This window comes from Asterias amurensis, chromosome 11 (assembly GCF_032118995.1).
Source record: "Asterias amurensis chromosome 11, ASM3211899v1".
Taxonomy (NCBI): Eukaryota; Metazoa; Echinodermata; class Asteroidea; order Forcipulatida; family Asteriidae; genus Asterias; species Asterias amurensis.
Genome location: NC_092658.1, coordinates 4,630,766 through 4,652,620, shown reverse-complemented (window position 1 = coordinate 4,652,620; position 21,855 = coordinate 4,630,766). Strand labels below are relative to the sequence as shown.

The window sequence follows — 21,855 nt, the reverse complement described above, 5'->3', positions numbered from 1 at the left end:
CCATACCGTATTTCCACCATGCAAAGTTTCAAATCCTACTGGCTAGCAAAGCAACATAGCCTTATTTATATGCATTGATTGTACATGACAAACAGTTTCCTCTCTGATTAAAACAAGTTATGTGAGTGGAATAAAACAACCAAGATGGACAGGTATTTCAAGTCATTTTGTTCTGTTTCACTAAACACCAAGATGCCATGTTTTATTGTGGGGGAGGTGCTGTGATTGATCAGTGTGCATATATACATCAACTCTCTGCGGTTCTGTGCTATTTGTTCAGCACATCTGCTGATTTGTGAGAGTTCCAGTGCCATTATATCTCCCGGCAAGGCGTTTCTATTTTAAAATTCAATTTAGAAGTCTCGTGATGACGTCTTTCTCTAAAACATATCAGGTTTTTTTTCATAAATAGCTAAGGGCCTATATTACACTATCCGTGTACAAACGACCACATAGAGCTGTCTGTGGTCATTCAGTTTTCATCATCATCAAACCGTTTTACCCTCAAGACTCTTTTTAAACATCATGTTTACAAATTAACATTTGCCGTCAGTTTGTCTGTGAAAATAACGCATGCAAAGTCAGATAACAAGAGACTAATGGTGTGGTGGAGAGGCTCAACGAAACGCAACGCAATTATAGAGAAGAAAATGGATGTTCTTGGATGGTCTACTCACAATTACGTTACTGTGCCTTCATGCTATGATAACGACTTTACAAATTAGGCAGGTAATGTCTTGTTAGTCAAGTCACTCTTTGTACAATATTGGAAATACAAACGAGAGCATAATACAACAACAGACCACGGATAATCAAATTCATTTTGGTGGTTTTTTTTTTTATTCAGAGAGAAACATAGCAGCACACATTAGCGTGGTTATACCCAGTAGAAAATATTAAGGGAATGTATTAAATTACGGTACAAAGAGGCGCACTGCATGCTCTTAGAACAGGAAATCTTCAAAATGAATGTAAATTAACACAGCAGGAAACAAACAACATTGACTAATCAAAATGTGTTTTAAGTAACCAGAATAGCATACAGGTCAGTAGGTGAGTGACTTCTTTAAATTTGAAGTATAAGCAGAGGCTGAACATGAGAGCCAGGCCTTCTATAAGTGTCTGCCTCGCTTACCTCCATCGTGGTTTTTAATCAAATATATCGAAAGAAGGACAGCAAATTTAGCGAAGACAATTGCCCGGTCTGGCACTACGAGGCAATTAGCATCTGGAAAAACATGTCTCGGATGTCTAAGCACCTACATCGAGAGTAAATGTCAGTGATTCGGGCGTCAATGCTGACGTCACGACTGATGTCATCAACCAAGCGTGCCTTGAATACCAAATTCAACATTTTCTGAAAACAGAACCGTGTGCATATTCCGGATGTCACGTTTTTATTTTGCGAGTACGTGACGGAATTTACTTCATTTTGTTTGAAGTAATGAAATTTCATTAATTTTTCGTTCGTCTTCGAGAGAGGTAAAACAATTAAAATCTAAACACAAGCAAAGGAAACATGTTCTGCACTCGTCTTTGATTACCATCTACTTCAGTATTCGATTTCACCAACATGCGTTTCAGACAAACACTCAGTATATGATGGCAAGATTGTATATCTTATATGGTGTTTAAATTGTCTGTGCATTGATCAACAATATTCCGTACAGCATGTCTTCTTATCAAACTCGATACGAGAACTGCAACTCACCTCATCAAGTTTTGGCGCGGGGTTGGAGAAACAACAATTTCCCCTCTGAGATCATTTTCCTGGAGGTATTTTGACAATATCTTTTACCATTTCCCTACAGACTGGGTAGGATGAAAAATAACAGCAGTGATTATCAGACGCTCCCCAGTGATAATGAGACAAATCTGACATGCCTTTGGGTATTAGAGACAGACTTGGCTAAAGGGCATTGATGATGACAGCTTCATGTGACCGTGTCTCAAGACAATACACAAAAGAGAGAATAACAAAACATATCAGTCTCCTTTTAGAAAAGAGCGGGAATTTAAGCCAGACGAATTCTATGAACAAAAACCACGAGTGTGGAAATGGAATGCAATGAATTAGCTATGCGCGTGGTAATTCTAAGGTAACCCGATCGGTTCCTGACATTAAATTGAATAAAACATTACGATGAATTAAACATCCAGACACTTGTGTGGACCTGTAAGGTGTTTTGAATGGAGAATGTCTTCCATTTATATTTATATATAGACATACTGCTTCCTCTACAGATATAATTATACATAACATTTGACATTTGATGTGCTTTTATCAGTGAAAATAAACCTAAACAAATTATTTCACACATAATTTTATAGAGAATGGAGTCAATTGCTCTAGAATATTATTCGTACTTTTGTTCCCAATGTCGTAGCGTAAAAGTTCTTCTTTTAGAAGAAAACAAGAGAGACAAAAAAAACGAAAAAGGGAGCGTCAAGAGTTTTGAGTGTATGTAATAGTTTTTATAATAAAGTCTTGCCCTATATAAATTATTTGAAATTTACAGACGCATCTTCGACATTGTTTTAATTTGCTGACCAACCGAGTATAGTGCTCGAAACGTCGAGTTATCTAAGGTTCTTCTCGGAACCACATACTCAATTAAGATTCAATAAGTGGCGTCACTACATCGAATATTATGTTCAAAATGTTTGAAAGTAAAACATTTCCTATATAAATATCACCGAGGAAAAACTTTGAGCTATGCGGTTCTTTCCAGACTCGATTAAAGGTGGATTCTTTAAAACAACTGTAATTTATAAAATATATATGTTTCGATATTTTTGGGTATAACGGTCATCTCACATCTTTCTACCTTGTCTCAGTCATTTTTTCATTGTCCAGCCAGAGTCACTGCTGTCGTAGGGAAAACCATAACAGTTCTATATGCTTCTCTTTTTGTCTACATATTGGGTATGAGTGTGTAATGCTGTGTACTTTAAGGGTTCTTGATATTTTCGCAGATTTTAGTTTTTGTTGCGTTGTTTATTATGTGGAACTTATTAATCACACCTGCATAATAGCATACTTGTAAAAAAAAAAAAACATGTACTTGTCTTTCTAACTGACACCGAGAACAAATTAATATTGATTATAAAATTGAAATTTAACAAAATAAGATTTTCTTCTTAACGTTCCCTCGATTCAATTCAATACACATATGATGGTGAATCACAATTTGTTGTTTTGCGAGATTAGTACGCATTTATCTTTTTACCAAAAAACTACATCAAGATTGAAACATATTTCTAAGTCGCCTTGAAACCAATCATGCACATTCAAATTACGGTCAAACTTAAGTTGCCAATCGAAGTCACATGTTCACATATGACCCGTATGATTCTGATGTGTGTTCAATCTACACATGTCAGAAATTGACGCAGCATTACGACGGCTTATTCCCCCATCCCGAGAGAAAAAAAATAAGTAAAGGAAAGGAACATAGCGAGAGGCTTCACCTGTGGTGAATTGGCCACAAATTAGAACACACTAAACATGGTTCCTCTTCTTCGTTATCTTTAAAACAAAAAGAGATATTGCCAGAGACTGTGCCGGGATCTGTGCTCCCGAGGGACGTGGCTATAGGCTATATTCGAGTCACTAAACGCCATGTACAGACTTGTATCAATAGAGTCCCTAAGGATATAAATAGGCTAAATATGACTGGCACAAAACGCAACCTGAATATCTAGACTATGTTAATACTGCTAGAAGTACGTTGCTCTTATGGGATCTCAGGGGGGTAGTTTGTGTTTTTTAGTTCGTGGTTTTAATAAGGACAAGAAGTATTTGGATAACGAATTCAATGAATCACAAAGTTTGTCCCCTGTAGGCCTACGCGAATATCAACAATCTGCAACTCGCTGTTATAAAACAACTATCACAAGAAATGTGTTAAGATAACAGCGTAGGTGTGGGTTAAGTTACCATGACGGACATGCCAGTGTTATCAGGGGTGGTTTAATAAGCATCTTGCCTTGGTTTGTTATGAGTGCTTTTATACGAAGTTCTTATCTACATCTCCATTAATGATATGGATATTAGTTATACCTGAAGTACCCCAACATGTCTTTAAAATTGTTAATTGATTCATTAATTTGGCAAACCTTCAATTTGCCAGTTTACGAAAATATTTAGTTCATTTTGTTTTGTTTTGCCGCTTCTAATTAGAGTAGTGCGTTATGATTTTGTTCTTCCTTTGTGTTAATTTCTTTCATTTGGTTTATCGAACATGTTTAACTAAACCGTGGTCAATTTCAATAACAACTGTTATTATTTGTATTTTGTTAATACTTTTGCAGTGCGCGTCTGAACATATTTTTTATAAAACTTGCGCATAATAGATGAATAATTTAGTTATTTTTGGCTTAGTATTCTGCTGTCATTGAAGGTGATCATGTATAATACTTCAAATCAGCTATTCCTTTAATAAGAAAGCGGGTTTGTTAATGCACTGTACACTATTGGTAACAAATTAATTAGCACACAAACTTACTTGGTAACGATTTGGGTACAATAATACTTTGTGAGAAACCACTTTGAAGTATTATTAAACGAGTTCAGAACTGAAGCCTTTTATTGTTCCCTTGCAACTTCGATGATCGATTGAGTCCAAATGCTCACAGATTTGTTATTTATGTTATATACACCAAGTGAGAAGACTGGTTTTCGACAATGTTTAAAGGTGTCCATGCCTTAGAGGATTTGGGTACCTTTTCAAAACGTCCATAGATTTACATTAAACTTACAGGGTTTGAAGATAATGATAGTGGAAAGCTTCCCGATCAAATATTACTTACTGAGGGGCTGTGGTTTTTGAGAAATGAGCAAAACAACGTCATGGAAAAACGTTTGCAAATGATTACAATAATTTTCGTCTCATGAGACGAACATTATTTTCATGACATTGTTTTACTCATTTCCCCAAAACTACAGCACCTCAGCACGTAATATTTTTAGGGAACCTTTCTACTAACTATCATTATCTTCAAACTGTATAAGCTTAGTGTTAATCTGTGGGCAATGTGTTTTTTGTCCTACAAAAGTTACATAGACCCTTTAAGGCCAAAGTATTTTCTTTGTTAGGCTGTTCAATGCCGTTCCACCGCCGTCGTAATGACAGACTTTCAAGTGGAGTATTTATAGCCGCATCTTCTGATGGTTCAGATACTGACCTAGATGATGAGTGAGCATTACAGGCAGATTTGATAATACATACTTAAATCATGTGCACGACTTACTGTTGTGATGAACCTAGTGTTAGTTTGGTTCGAGAAACTTTTGCCCTTTGGTGTTCGTGTTTGGTAGCTAGACACGCAAAAACAAAATGCATTTGACTGTATAATTATATTTTACATACGACAATAAAACATGAATACAGGGCTTGTTGTTGGACCATGGTCGACAGTCGTATCCACGAAGGTTGTGATTTCCAAAAGTGGGTCATATATCCAATGATTAAAATTGACACTATGGTTGTTCTCACATTTTTATACAAAATATAGAATCAAAATTAGCACCTCAATGTGTTAAAATGACACCAGTGTTTGGCAGAATTTAATGCAGTATACAACACCATACAACAATGTTGTATATTATTTCATCAAGAACACAGCGGTTTGTGATGATATACAGCAAAAGAAACATGACAACGATGTACAAAATTGCAAATTTACATCATAAACAACCAAACAATCATTAGTGTTATTTTAACACCATATATGTTGTATACTTTGATTCCTATTTTGGGGGATAGGGCCTATAACACCCATGGTGTCAAATTTTAACACCCCAGTTTGTGCAGCGTAAACTTCCTCTATATTTTCCCGACGGAAACCCCCAAACAAAATCTACCTTTTTGATGCCTAAATAACAAGTTGAATACCCTAATAGTACACCGCATAGGCAAAGCCACGTATTGTGGAGTCGATGCAAGAAGTGTGTGCCGTTGGAGTAGCGCTATATAAAGCTTATTATTGTAGTTTAATTGAATTTCTGTAATTGAATCTCTGTGCGCAGCAACCGACGAATTACATATAGTGTCAAGACATTTCAAGTTGACCTTGCATGGGGATAATAAGGTGTTGTTGGAACTAGCGAAACAATAGAGGAGTACAATGCAAAACGTACGAGACAGTGAGATATTTAATTTACACCCACACAGATTTGTGTCAAATGAGTGAGAGGCCTTTTACTGATTGCAAAGATAACAGTTGTCATATGTTGATTATGATTTGAAAGTTTCCCCATTGATCATAAAGTACGACAGGTAAGGGGCTGTGTACTTTTGTTCAACTTGAAATGCATTCATACTTGAAGAGCAAAAACATATCATATTATACCGTGGCTTTTTGAGAAAAAAAAACAAAGTCATGCAGTTATTTGACTGTACACACAATCTCGGACGGATCACAGTGATCCAGCTTAGATTATGCTCAAGAAATGTTCATTCATGTGATGTAAGTTTATTGCCGCTCTTGAAGACAAACAATGTATAGTTTTTTTTCTCGAAGTGCAAAGGTTTTAAAAGAAGTGTATATGATTAGCTTTCATCAAAGGGAATAAGAGTAAATTAATTTAGATATTAAAACAAAAAAATAGAAAGTTAATTATAATAGTGTTAAAACAGTTTATTATTTGTCCGAGAGCGGTAATCATTGTTTGATTTTAATTATTTATTCACTATAAAAACAAAAGTAGTTGTGTAAAAACTCCGTTTTCCTCTTTACGTCTTCCCTTTACCCAGTCCACTCTTCTCTTTTGTTCGTGTTTCAATTAATTATATTATATTCTTTTCAAAATGATTACTTGAACCACTTTCCAGCGGAATGTATTAATCCTTTGTTATAACAAACGGTGAAATAAAACCGAGCATATAGCATGAAGGACAGTTTATATTCAGCGGAACAGTTTAACGATCTGCCTTCAGATTCTAAAATAATATTTCTGCCTTCAGATTCTAAAATAATATTGTATAGTAAACATCGTCCTTCAGGAAATTAAACAATGAATGATATTATGGACTGAGTATTAAACGCTTCATTAACTGTACGCAATAAGGGATATGAAATTATGCAAATCTGTAATAAAATGCACGCACTTTATAAAAATAGCGAGCTGGAGATTATGAAGAACAGCTGGAAATAAATTCATTCATTTCATTTCATTTAAAACTCTGAGCACGGTACACGTATTGCCAATGACCAATATTCTCACTTGGTGTATCCCGACATATGCATAACATAACAAATCTGTGAAAACATATTGCTCAATATTGGTCATCAAAGTTGGAAAAAGAAAAATAGATTTGTGTGCGTTCAGATGCCTGCGAAAAAGCTTCATGCCATGGTGCATTATCCCTGATTCAAATTTGACCGCTCACTTTGTGTTCCACTGTGATGTTATTGATAGAGGCATCATTTCCAGCGCGGCAACAATTTGATTTAATGTTTTAGTTAAATCTGTCCCGTTAAAATGTGTGGCTTCACCTTCTGCACAATTTAAGAACAAATACATGCTATGGATGCTGGCGTTTTGAAGTCATGTTCCCATCTCTTTTGTGAAATAATCTAGCACAAAAAGCTAAAAAGAAAACTAACCCACCAAACCCACCCCACAGTTCTAATACTATCATTGTTGTCCATTGTACATTTTACACACCAGTAGCGACTGGCTTTTTTCCCCTCCCAGCAATGATACATAATGGTTTCTGGGGTACCCAAACGAAATTTGAGGCTTGAGTGACAAATGGTGTCCAAAAGCTAAAATTGTTTAATGGTAGCGACTCAAAAGATACTGAGCCATTCAATAATAGTGAGGTGAAAAAAAAACCCCAGCCAATTATTAACACAGGTAAAATTTGATATTGTAGATGAAACGAAGTTTTCACATATACCCCGCACCAAACCCTTCCCTTGAAGGCAATACATGTTTACCTGTGCTTTTGTGGAGCCATTCGATTATTTCAATCCCACATATAATTGTAGATTGTGTGATAAAACTAACCTGTGCAAATTTCATTTCAAAAATTTGTAGCGTTTTTGAGATATCGCCAAAAATATGGACCATTTTTACGTCCACAAGGGAAGAACAATTCGTATTTGGAACGCACAGTCTGAGAAACGTTTTATCCAAGCAACGTTACTTTTGAATACCTCTCTCTAAAACTACATTTCTTGAAAGGATTACTCAAAATATATCAACAGCTGCATTGCTTCTTGGCAAGTAAGTTTTTAAGGTATTTAATGTTTGAAGCAATTCAAGAGTACACCCTCTGAGAAAAGCACAGATGAAGATTACTCCTGAGTATACGACTAATATTTAAGTTGAAAATAATTGAAACTTTGAACAGACTCAATTGAAGCCCAACTCGACAACCTTTAGCATAGACCTACATTAACAGATCGAAGCTAGCCACGGTTAACCAGCATTGGTATGGGAGTACCCTGCAAAGTGCGAAACAATCGTTAGGAATCTAAAACCATGACTCAGCGGAGCTCTACGGTCTTACGGGTAATCCAACTGATTATGATCCAAAATTGCCTTTTTGTGCCCACAGTCACTTTGATACATTGGTTTGACTTAAACGAGCTCAATGCTGAACATTTTCAATTAAAAAATAGAAAAAAAAGCATCACCACAGCTCCAAATTACATCTAGTCGTTATATAGTGAGCCTTATCCGTTCATGGCTGCTCAACTTTTGTATTGCCTTAAAAATGAAGTTGTATCTTTAAAGGCACTGATGGACACCTTGGGTAATTGTTGAAGACCAATTATCTCATTATCCCAACATATGCATAAAATAACAAATCTGTGAAAATTTTGACTTAATTGGTTATCGAAGTTGCAAGAGAATAACGAAAGAAGAAATACCCTTCTTGCCCAAATTTGTGTGCTTTAAGGATAATGCTAAATAAAAAGCTTCAGGCATGAAATGCTTATTCTTTGAGTGAGAAACTACCTCTTTATCAAAAACTACGTTTTCGCTCGTTACCAAGTGAGTCTTTATAGCAATTATTTTGAGTAGGTGCAATGTTGTCAAGTGCCTTTAAATTGAGCCATATTGAGTTTCCCCAACCCACCCTCCACAAAACCACCATCAGACCCATTAAAACCAAACCAAGACCTTTAATTCGAACATAAAAATGAAAACACAAAATGGCACAAGCAAGCAAAGCAGCTTTGCCTAAAATATTACTACCCTTTGTTATCTGTCCAGTGAATAAAACTGACCAAGAGACGACGACAAATTCAAAGCACGGGGAGGGGTAATTTAGTTTTGGGGTCAGAGTTCAATCGTCTTGATTTCTTCCTTACTGTTTTTGATCAAACAGTAATACTAGCCGGGCATCAAATAACCCCCTTATATATGACAAGCCACGTTAACTGTCGTGGGCTCATCATAAAAGAAACTTGAGAAGGTTGGCCTGGGGATAATGTCAACTTACAATCAATAAACTATATCTCGCTGTATAACAGATATCTACATAAATTTCATATCTTTTGAGATATATTATAGGTTTTCTTGGTCACATTCGGCAAATGAGCAGCCAATATCATTTTCATGCGTTCGAATTAAAGCTGTTTTGCCTCTTCAGTTGTTACTGCGTTTCAAATTCAGAATTCGGCCATTCAATTTCGTTTTGAGTCGAGTCAAATTCCTTTAGCACTCTGTTCAATTTAGCGTATCAACATCATGAATGATTATTTTGTTTAATAGAATGACGCAACATTACATTTGACTAATCATAGAACGGAAAATCGAGTGACCCTTTTCAGTAGCATTCGATTTCGCGCGAAATAAAATAGCTTGATGGTTAAATTGGCTGCTCATTTTCCGAAATTGACCGAGAAAACCTATACAATGACACCGACGAAATGATAAGAATAACTGCAAACTGTTTTTAAAAATACCTGTTAGATTTATTACTACTTCATATAATATGTTCAAGTTATGGTTGATCCAAGTTCACATCGGAATGTTCATTTTATAGTTTATGGTAATTAGTTTAAATATAAGTTACTTTAGCGAGTCTTTTTTTATGGTTCATGATTGCAGGTGGGTTTTCTAAGTGCAGCTTTCATTTCAAATAGACACTTATACTCAATATAAGAATAACAATTCGGGCCTTGAAATAGACCTTTATCATGGTGTCTTTATCTTGGTCATGTTCCTTGTATTGAATAGCAATAATGAATGCTAATACTCATTTTGAAAATAGGAACCAGACCATTTTGTTCAACCAGCCTCGGTTTGGTTACACTGATATCAATGGGGAAATTTCAAGATGGTTGCACCATGATAACGGTCTATATGAGTCAAGATTGAAACCAAGATGTGTTTTATTGTTTACGACGGAATTTAACACTTCTATTAGACTCGCTGAATTTTAGTCAACTTCATTGCCACAAAATGACAAACTTACTGATAACACACTCTCAATGCCAACTGATAAAAAAAGTTACGAATTTTATCCTTGTCAGTATTTTGTTTAAGTGTGGTTGTGTGCAACCGGATCTTTGACTGCAATTCATCAGGTAGGAAATGTCAAAGCAACCATCAACCTATTGAGAGTGGTATATTTATATATATTCTCCGTCATCCAGTTAAAGGCAGTGGACGCTATTGGTAATTGTCAAAGACTAGCCTTCACAGTTGGTGTATCTCAACATATGCATAAAATAACAAACCTGTGAAAATTTGAGCTCAATCATCGAACTTGCGAGATAATAAAAGAAAAAAACACCCTTGTCACACGAAGTTGTGTGCGTTTAGATGGTTGATTTCGAGACCTCAAGTTCTAAATCTGAGGTCTCGAAATCAAATTCGTGGAAAATTACTTCTTTCTCGAAAACTATGGCACTTTAGAGGAAGCCGTTTCTCACAATGTTTTATACCATCAACCTCTCCCCATTACTCGTCACCAAGAAAGGTTTTATGCTAATAAAGGTTTTCTCGGTCAATAAACTTTCGGAAATTGAGCAGCCAATTTAACCACCAGCTTATTCTATTTGGCACGAAATTGAATGCTTCTGAAAAGGGTAATTCGATTTCGTTTTAAGACTAGTCAAATGTACTTTTACGTTATTCGATTTAACAAAACAATCATTCAATTTAACAATTCATCAAAGCAGTATTCAAATTCACAGACGCTTCTTGAGGCGTGTGTGTCACCAAAAAAATGACGATACGCTAAATTGAACAGAGTGCTAAAGGAGTTTGACTCGACTCAAAACGAAATTGAATGGCCGAATTCTGAATTTGAAACGCAGAAACAACTGGAGAGGCAAAACAGCTTTAATTCGAACGCATGAAAATGAAATTGACTGCTCATTTGCCGAATTTGACAGAGAAAACCTATAATTATTTTGAGTAATTACCAATAGTGTTCACTGCCTTTAATACAATATTTATAGTGTTATAGTCAAGTAAGTGTCTTGAATATAACAATACCAATACTAACGAGAGAGGGGTTTTTTTACTTTCAAGTAATGCGGTTATGGGGAAACAAATATCATTTGTTTTCCTACCCCGAAAAATGAAAATGAGAAGCGTTACTGGCAGTAACTTTCTCAAGCTGTGTTTTCTTCCTGCATGGCCATACATAACTGCTCCAGATTTCATGGAGTACCCTCTTTTTAAATGAATTGTTCACAGATTAGTTGCATGACACCAGTGGGTTGTAATTACCAAACGTATACAATCCATATGGAAGTCATACAAAGAAGTCCCAGTCTTATAATTACTCAAAATAAAGCTTGAGGAATGTTCTCAGACTTTAGAACATAATAAGTGGAATGACTGGTCAAGACCTATCATGAGGGAAAACATAGATTAACAAAGCTAAACATGGACGTTTCTAAGTGGAGTTGTACAATGCATGCGTATAGTGTTCTTGTTCTAAACACTTGTTTATTTTTTATCGTAAACATGGCATGAATCAACAGTGAATTAAACAAAATTTGTTGAATATCAATATCAAACAACCAAGACACATTTCTGTAACGTGCCTTTACACTCACGACCCGTGAAATTATCACCATTATACAAAATAATATTTATAAATTATGAATCGACAATGGGGAATAGTGGCCATTCATTGATGATTTTAACCTACATATGCTAATAAACTATTGTTATTCTTCCATCTTTCTAACAAAAGCTATTACCGATATCATTCTATCCTTTGTTCCAATTTATATCACTTAAACAATGATCCATTGTGTTTATGTAGAGATTAGGCAATTCTCTTGGCATTGACGAATACACAGTGAATTAAAATTTAATTAATGGCATCTGTAGACTTTTCCTAATTATTGGACTGTGAATGTGATACAGTTTTTTCATTAACGAAATAATCAAAGTAAGTGAAGCTATGTGAGTAGGGAAATATGAGAACTATGGAAGATCCACGCTGGCCTTATTTGGTCATGTTCACTGTTTGTTGCTCTCATAATGTTTCTAATTAATGCTTCAATCAATAGAAAATGACGGATGGGAATAATCCCCGTTTAGCCATGGCTGGATACTTCACAGCGATGTGTTAAAGGCAGTGGACAGTATTGGTAATTATTCACAATAATTATTAGCATAAAACCTTAAATGGTAATGAGTTATGGGGATAGGTCGATAGTAAAAAAACATTGTGAGAAACGGCTCCCCCTCTCAAGTAACGTAGTTTTCGAGAAAGAAGTAATTTTCCACGAATTTGATTTCGAGACCTCAGATTTAGAATTCGAGGTCTCGAAATCAAGCATCTGAAAGCACACAACTTGGTGTGACAAGGGCGTTTTTTTCTTTCATTAGTTTCTCGCAAACTACGACATTTTCACAGGTTTGTTATTTATGCATATGTTGCGATACACCAAGTGGGAAGACTGTTCTTTGACAATTACCAATAGTGTCCAGCGTCTTTAATAACTTATAACATATGGAAGTTATTAATCAAGTACGTACAGTTTACATCAAATAACCAAGATCCAAGTTTGAGTGATATAAAGCGTACATTTTGAGCTTCAAGCGTGTTTAATTTAGAGACTTTTGCGTGTGCAATTCAAACTAACATTCTTTCGTCATTGTGACATGACCGTAAAACACACCTTTGTACAACTACTGTTTGTGGTTTAACTTCAATAACCCACTCCATTATCCCAAACACAATACGGTATCAAAAACACTGGACCCGTCATTGTTAATTGTCTATCATTCTCACTTGGTGTATCCCAGCAGATGCATAAATTAACAAATCTGTGAAATATTGGACTCAGTTGGTCATCGAAGGTGCAAGAGAATAATTGAATTCTTTCTCAAATAATAATTTACATCTTTGTCAAAAACTACGTTACTTCAGAGGGAGCCGTTTCAGGCAATGTTTTATATAGGTTTTCTCGGTCAAATTCGGCAAATGAGCGGTCAAATTCATTTTCATGCGTTCGAATTAAAGCTGTTTTGACTCTCCAGTTGTTACTGCGTTTCAAATTCAGAATTCGGCCATTCAATTGCGTTTTGGATCGAGTCGAATTCCTTTAGCACTCTGTTCAATTTAGCGTATCGTCATTCTTTTTCGTGACACACACGCCCCAAGAAGCGACTGTGAATTTGAATGCTGCTTCGATGAATTGTTAAATTGATTGATCATTTTGTTAAATCGAACGACGCAACATTACATTTTACTGATCATAAAACGAAATCGAATGACCCTTTTCAGTAGCATTCGATTTCGCGCGAAATAGAACAGCGTGGTGGTTCATTTGGCTGCTCATTTGCCGAAATTGACCGAGAAAACCTATACTATCAACAGCTCCCCGTTGCTTGTTACCAAGTAAGTTTGTACGCTTATAATCAAACGTGTTCAGTGCCTTTAACACGCTGACGGCTTGCGCGGTGGACGCGACTTTGAAAATCCCCCCACACTCTGTGTCTTTCGAATATGTTGAGACAAAACATAATATGCCTTTTGAGAGAACGGTGTTTAAAATTTTAGCAGCTAGGATTTGAAGGAAATGGCAAGTCAAATCAAGACTAGTGCATGATGATTAATTCCATGTCGAGATCGTTTGGAGTATATCAACCATAAAAACTGTGTTTTAACATTGTCAATAATCAAGGAAATTCCGTTAACGAACATAATCACCATCTTGTTTGAGAGACAGTAAAACGTGAAAGTCTATTCGTAAAAATAAAAATAAAAACACCGAGTTTACAAAATGCTGGTTTCCGTTTTCGTGTTTGCTTTTTATTTTATTGTGACATGCATGTCTCACAATTTTGAGTGCACAATATTGTATGTTTTATTTTTGTGCGCTCAAGAAATAATGCGTTTCCTGCTCCTTCATTAAAAATTATTTTCTAGATATAATTTAACCAATGTTTGCAATGTGCTCATGAATATCATCAGTTTCACTCCGTGAATCTATCATTCATTCCTAATATCCCCTTGATATGTTTTTACGAACAAGTTTTCAAATACAATGACGGATCTTATTTTTAATTTCAACCTAAAACATTTCTTTATGAACAAGTCCGGTTTGAAAATGACGGATCGATTTTTTTTAGATCAATTTCCAAAGAGTCATATCTTTGTAAAATGACATCAGGTTTAATTATAAATAAATATATATCAATTTATATCTATGAGTGAGACCTTTTGTTATATAAAATAACTTAAACTGTTCATTCTGTATATCTACAGTTACTTACGTCCAGATTATCCTTATTTTTGTCAAGGCTTTATAACTGATATCTGGAAGTATTTATTTTCATTCTTTATTTTATATTTTAATGGCATCCTCTGGCTAAACATGTTGTTGAATGTGTACTGAAACAAAGGTGAGCAAAAAACTAAAACTGATAGTGAAAATTAACGTAGGCCTATCTACGGTATGAATCTATTATATGGCTTAATTGTATTTTCAAAAAGAAAAAAAAAAAAAAAAAAAAGGTTTTAGCGATAACGCCTTATGTACATTGTAACCTATTACTTCTACATTTATCCCAAATCTATTTGAACTACAAAGCTAGTATAAAGACGACGATGTGAAGCTAGTCAGATGGCTAAAGCGCTAAGTCCAAAGGGCAAATCCAACTCAAACAGAAAGTTATGAATGGCCTTAAAGGCCTGGACACCTTTGGTAATTATTGTCAAAGACCAGTATTCTCACTTGATCTAGCATATTTATAACACAATTTAAAATTGTGAACAATTTGACTTAATTTGTCGTCGAAGTTGCGAGAGAGAGAAAAAACACTCTTGTTGCATAAATGTGTTATGCAAAAACAAAAAAAATCAGGCCTGAAGTCTTTTAATATTTGAGTGAGAAGTTACCTATTTCTCAAAAAATGTACGTTATTTCAAAGGGAGCCATTTCTCACTTTATACTATAAACTGCTCTACATGGCTCGTTACGAAGTAAGTTTTTATGCTAACAATTATTTTGAGTATTTACCAATAGTGTCCAGTGCCTTTAAGGAAAGTGTTTGTCCGTTCGCAGACGTGCCGTGCATTCGAAGACTCAGTCTTGCATGGGTGGCTCGCTCGAGTTGTTTGCGATCCGAATTAATTGGAATCACAGAATATCTGAATAAGCCATTTATAGAACTGTCATCGCAGCCTAATTTAGATTATGATAGATGTTGTCACAAACAAACAAGACTCAATGAATTTATCTGCAACAGACAAGAGTAGGCATATTTGACCGCTTCTTTCCGCTAAAAAAAAAGGCAACCGGTTTGAACCAAATCTTTTCAATGACAAATCGCTTGTATGGCGTTATTTTTATTTGAAAAGTTTTATGTAAGTGTACTTTTCAGAACAGCTATGAAATACAGTAAACATATATCTAATTCTATACAGGTAAGTAACTCTTGTTGGTTACTATTTTAAAAATAATTTACATTTTGTTTGAGTTGTAACACTTTGAGACTAGACATAAACCAATAAATAGAAAGCTAGTTTATATCTTTCCATTGAATCTAGCTCATAAAACAAAGGCACTAACCGTATACACATAATTGATTTGTAATTTCCATTACAATGATGTGAATTAGACTTGATTTGATTTCACAGTGACAAACCAAACTGACTTGCGTTCCTTGAAAATTCTAATTATAGACAGTTAGACTCGCTTCTTTAAACAGCTAGTCCTCCCACTGAAAAATCGTATGGAGAAAAAACAATCTACATTTCATGCTTCTTTTTACTAATGACAAGTGTACATCACAATGATTAGGGCTGACAGAAAACATGATCGTTAACAGACGCATTAAATGTGAGACAATTACTTATTTTGGTCCGTGGTCAGTGTTTTTCTTTTCTAAAATGTAAGAAGTCATGGTTCACCATTACTTGAACGGAAGACATCGTCGCTTATTTCATTAATAAACAGGACAAACTTTGCTTAGCGGAAATCGTGTGTACCAATAAAACGCCTGAATAAATAACGTGTTTCAAATCAAACGGTTAACCACCGAGAGTTTTCCGACAGCGAGGCGGTCAATAAATACGTTGATTAACTTACGTACAATCAAATTGTCCCAAAAAAGTGTGAACACAAAAGGAAAATAAACAAACAAGATTGAATTAAAATCATTCTCCGTAGGAATGAACAGTTGTTATAATAATTACAAGATTGGTTAAAAATTCAAGCCGAACTGAATGAATTGCATATGACTTCGTCGGTTTCCTGTACCAACATAACACATTATTGATATTGGCCAGTCAAATAAATTGTAATTTTAGGGCATAATAGTCAAAATATAATGTGAGTTGTAACATGTCGCTGTGGCTAAACCACCAAACTCATTTGGTCTAATTTAGATTTTAAAGTGTCATTGTAAATGAACACCCTCATACTGAGTTAAGATGCTCAATTATTATTTGGTACTGTGTTAATTGAAGCAGCAGCTAGCCGTTGAGCGGTGACTGTAACTTATATCTAGTAACTCTTGGTCTGCACGAATGCGTTCCGCGGACCATTTATTTATGCTTCGTGTATAAATTGCATCGGGATAGGTCGTGCATTGAAAATCTTGCTTGAAATAGCTCTCTGCTGGCCCTTGAAACGAAACGAGTATGCACGCCACTGAAAACACCCACAATGTTTATTAATACATAATAAACATAAGAAGCATAGTGCTCTTTACGCACAGTGGGGTTTTTGGCTCGGGTTATTTTATCAGCTTCGTGTGATGATACGATTATCTCAAAGGTGCTTAAGCTTACTGAGCGAGAAACTCAACCTTTTAACGGGTTTTTCTTGTGTTTCCCTTATGCTCGTGTTTGACAGGCCTGACATTTCCCTTGTCTTTTGTTTTTCTTTACTCGCTGTCTGAACACCTTCCGGCGGGGTAAGTTGAGATAGCTGGCCTGCCATACAAAAAAGCTTCAAATGCAGGCAGCATCGCCGAGCACATTCAAGGAGATTTGATGCGTCAGGGATCTATCTTCAACGACGGATTGAAGGTTGGAGGGATGACAATAACACATCAACGACGTAGGAGGAACTACTGGTAACAGTCGTCTGCTGTCCATCATATTCTATGCACTCTACAACTGTTTGCGGCATTACATTACAATACGTGCACGGCGTTGTGTTCATTGATGAAATTTAACCCGGTCGACACCAGAATTTTGAGAGTTCATATTGTGGCACTGTTAAAAACAAAAGGCTTCTAAAATTATTCTTACGGAAATCAGAACCCTCTGCATCATCTTATAATTTACATTTTGTCCAATTCATTTTTTTATGTAAAAATATAGTTTATTTCATCAGGTCCTCGTGCAAAAATGAGGAAAACGTGTACAGAATACACAGAGGCCGGCGCTATTCCCGAAGACACGACTTGCTTAAATTCAAAGCCAAGTTTGTCATTGTGGCTGCGGTTTTCATGGAAGAGAGTTTTTTTGCACCTGAGTACATCAACATCATCATCAGCTCGTGTTATACCTGTCCCTTATTCTCCACAGCCTCTCTGAGCGGTTAACATGTCACTCACTTGATATGCCCGTCTTCAAAAACAGCTTCAAGCATTGGAATAATGCAATGCAAGACATAAACCATCGTGTGTGTGACCCGACAGGATTTAAGGCGAGAGCCAAGAGGGGCTTGTCGGATGTACGGAAGATCTCTTCCCATCAGGCTCGCTCAATAATATAGATCCAATTAACGCTGGCTGGACGTTTAGTTTCCGATCAGACGGACGTGATTCCCGCCAAAACTCTCATGTTAGAATTTCAGCTGTAAGTCTTCCATGTCGGTTGCATCGTTCAAGATGATGTCTTTTTTGGGGACTATGTTCATGTTAGAGTCTACGTCTTTACTTAAGCCGTACAGAGACTGTATGTCATCCAGATCTGATTTCAACTTGACTACGGTATCTGAAAGTGCTTCTATGTAGTTCTTGGCTAGGGTCAGAGTTTCAATTTTTGAGAGTTTTCTCTGGCACGTCACGTGGGGTATGGTGTTTCTCAAATCCTGGAAGGCGTCGTTGAGAGAGTGCATGCGCATGCGCTCTCGCTCATTGCTTTCAAGTCGGCGAGTGTTCCTCTCTCGTGCATTTCCACTTTTCCTGCGCCGGTTCCCGCCAGTTTTACGAGTTGATTTGGCGCGCTTTGTTATACTCTCCGGTTCCTCAGCAATGGATCCTGTGGAAGACTCCCCTTCAGCTGAACCATCATTGGACCCTTCTTCCACAGAGTTCGTTCGGTGTAACTGTCTCTTCTGTACGCGATGTCTGTCGTTGGCGGCGGCCTGCTGCTCCATAGCTGCTGACCAAGCCTCCAAACCTTCCCGGGAATGAAACTCTTCCTCCAATTGACTCCAAGACATTGTGACGCAAAATACAGTCTGTAATACAGAAACAGATTTCAAAAAAAGAAGAAGAGATTAAACCCCCAAACACATCCTAATAAGCGGAAACCATGGACTAATTGGCTCGAGTGGCCACAGTGCCCCCGGGTCAAAACACCGTGCACATCACCTTTTAACTATTTCTCTGATTCCACAGTACTAGATCAGTAATTGCTGCTAACTGGTTTCGATCAGCCACCTAACGGAGTGTAATTTTCTGAGGGCAAACGAATTCATGAATAAAATTAATTCCCCCACCCGCAACTCGGCAACATCAAATAATAGTCTGGCACCCCCCCCCCTCCCGACTGAAAGCACTTGATGGCTGCTTGGTTGAAGCCTCTGGTTGCAGTAGTTTCCGTTCGTGATGAGAGCTTTACATTCATTCCGTCCCAGAAACTACTCCTTCATTCTTCATTGAACTTATCGAGCTACGGCCCGTAAAGAAAAATATCAACGAAGCGCACTGCATTGAAATCTAATTGGAAACTACACACGCGTGACAAAATCCTCTTTTTTTTCCTGAGACCTTCTAGCAATTTCAAATTCACAACAAACATTTTCACAATCCAGACATTTTGAGAGAATTTCTCAGCAGAAGCTTATCATAAAATTTTATATCAATAGTTAAAGGCTGCTATCAGTCGGTTGTAAAAACCGCACGTGTGCGTTTTTATTTATTTACGCTATAGCCACGCGTACATATGTAAATTAGTATGAACTTAAATACACACCAAAAAGAGCAAAACGACCTTTCCTCTGCTGATACTCAATTTCTCATCTTTGTTTGATATCTAAGATATTTTTTATATAAATATTAGTATATTATGGGCATGATTATGTTATGATTCAAAGCTCGCCTAAATCTACAATTGATTTTGTTAAGAAATAATTATTTACCTACACAAATTCATTCTGTCCTTTTTTTTTCTTCTTCTTATATGGAATATGTGACCAAACAAATTATGTGGAGTTTCAGTTTTGTAGAGGAGAAACAAAGTATACCATTTTATCATCCATCTCACATCCATTTCAAAGGATGCGTGTGGACATTATGACATAACACTTTCTTCCACTGTCATTAAACATTTGTAAAGGTCATTTTCAAAAATGTGCAATGTAGAAAGAAAACTGTTTCAGATCAATGGTGATGTCTGATTCCTTTTGATCGCCGCTTCTATGCCATTTTGCAAGCATTGAGTCCGTGGCTTCGATCGCTTGAAGACTCCTTGCATATTAACAAGATCGATGGCATGGACCTTGGAATTGGATTCTCTGAATTATATAAATATACATGCAGTAAATTCAAGGAGTTCCAGGTAAGACTACTGCAGTAAGAAAGTCATGACAACTGCAGATATTGAAGTTGCATCTAAACTGCATTTTTGTCGTCTAGTTTTGGAGTTAAATTCATTTAATTAAATAAATATTGTGAATATCGCAAAAGGTTTTTATATTCGGAATTGTTGAGCGGTCAATCACCAAGAAACATAAATATCTTACACATAGCTAGGGGTGGTGAGCGTGCTGTGGTTTCTGTGTGTAAAATTGTAAAGTTATTTTACATAATTATTCACCAATTGCTAGATTTACTGCCCTAAGCTTACTCTAATCTAACACGTACCTTGATTCTTCCGCGCTGGAATCTTGCAGGTGTTCTGCAGGTGGCTACACACGGAGAAAGATGTCCACGTATTATACACGGGTCTCCAACTACTGCAGTATAGAGAAGATACAAAACACACCCAAGCAAATTATGACAAGGGTTTTATAGAGCGATACACCAATAATCCCCACTCTTGGTAAAGACCCGCTAGTACTTCGCTCTCGTGGCTGCGCAAGCTAGATGAATAAGGGGGAGTGAGATGGAGTAGAGGAGAGACGCGTGGCTGCGACGCGTGTATAAAGTGCCCTCGCGAGCGAGACGATCTGGTTCAAGTGACGACCGACCGTGGACAGGCATATAACAAACAGGATTACAACCATCGTAATAGCTGACGTCACTACGCGGTCTGACGTCAGCCAATCACAGACTGTGGAACACAACGCCCACGTGATCAGGCTATGAATGGTTGCGCTTGGCTCGCCGGGACACGGCCGCCTCGGCCGCGACCGCCGCCGGAAACAATTGGTGAGCCTTTTTCATATTAATAGTGCACTCAATGTAACCGCCTCCAACCTTACATCCTATATGGTCAGTTTATTAAAAAATATTTATTAACGACAAAGATATAATTCTCAGCTATTTACAAAGTCATATAGAAGGAGATACCATTCAATGTATTCTCTCAATAAGAAAACACAAAAAAATCCTTGAACAAATGTATTGATCGTGACCTATTTCCTTTACTCCTTCCCAAACTGAAATATTGAGAAACATACAGAGGGAGGAAATGCTGCAACCAAATGAACTGGGTCCTCTATGCCTCTTGAAAGAAAACAGTTACACCATGCGAGAATGAATTGTTAAATACACCGTGCTTCTAACATGTGGCAACATTGTATGTGTCATTTATTTGTTGTGTTCCTATTGACTGCATGTCCTATACAGTATAAACAGTCACCGGTGTATGTTGACTCTGCCTTCTATGTAAACCTTGTCGAAGTATATACAGTTCACAAAATTAATAGAAATTATATTCCCGCTATGAATAATTTAGCTTTTGTTTCAATCGATGCTGCCAACAACGGCCGTTTAAGGGTCCGGTATTTTCCATACACAGTCAGTTAAATTGTATTCAATACCTGTATTGAAGTGTCATCGTCATATTCAAAAAAGCAAAATTTCACAAAATTAATTACCATGTATTGTAATATTTATTCGCGCATAGTTCGATAACGCAATTAGCAGAAGGCAATGCAAGTGATTTTTACATTGGTTATTGAGGCACTATGTTACTTGAGCATATTATGTCAATCACCTGTTTCCTGACAGATTCAATTTTAAGAGCCATTATTTTAACTGATGTTAAATCGAACAGTAAATATGTTTTG

General features: G+C 36.5%; 1 protein-coding gene across 1 annotated transcript; it reads right to left on the bottom strand.

The window, feature by feature from the left end:
• Positions 1-14,930: 14,930 nt before the first annotated feature.
• LOC139944414 (uncharacterized) lies at positions 14,931-20,781 on the bottom strand. The gene is made up of 2 exons (XM_071941427.1): positions 20,486-20,781; positions 14,931-18,858 (listed from the first exon to the last, which is right to left on the bottom strand). The coding sequence occupies exon 2, from the start codon at positions 18,838-18,840 to the stop codon at positions 18,238-18,240; it is 603 nt and encodes a 200-aa protein (XP_071797528.1). The 5' UTR covers positions 18,841-18,858; positions 20,486-20,781; the 3' UTR covers positions 14,931-18,237.
• Between the last annotated feature and the right edge of the window lie 1,074 nt (positions 20,782-21,855).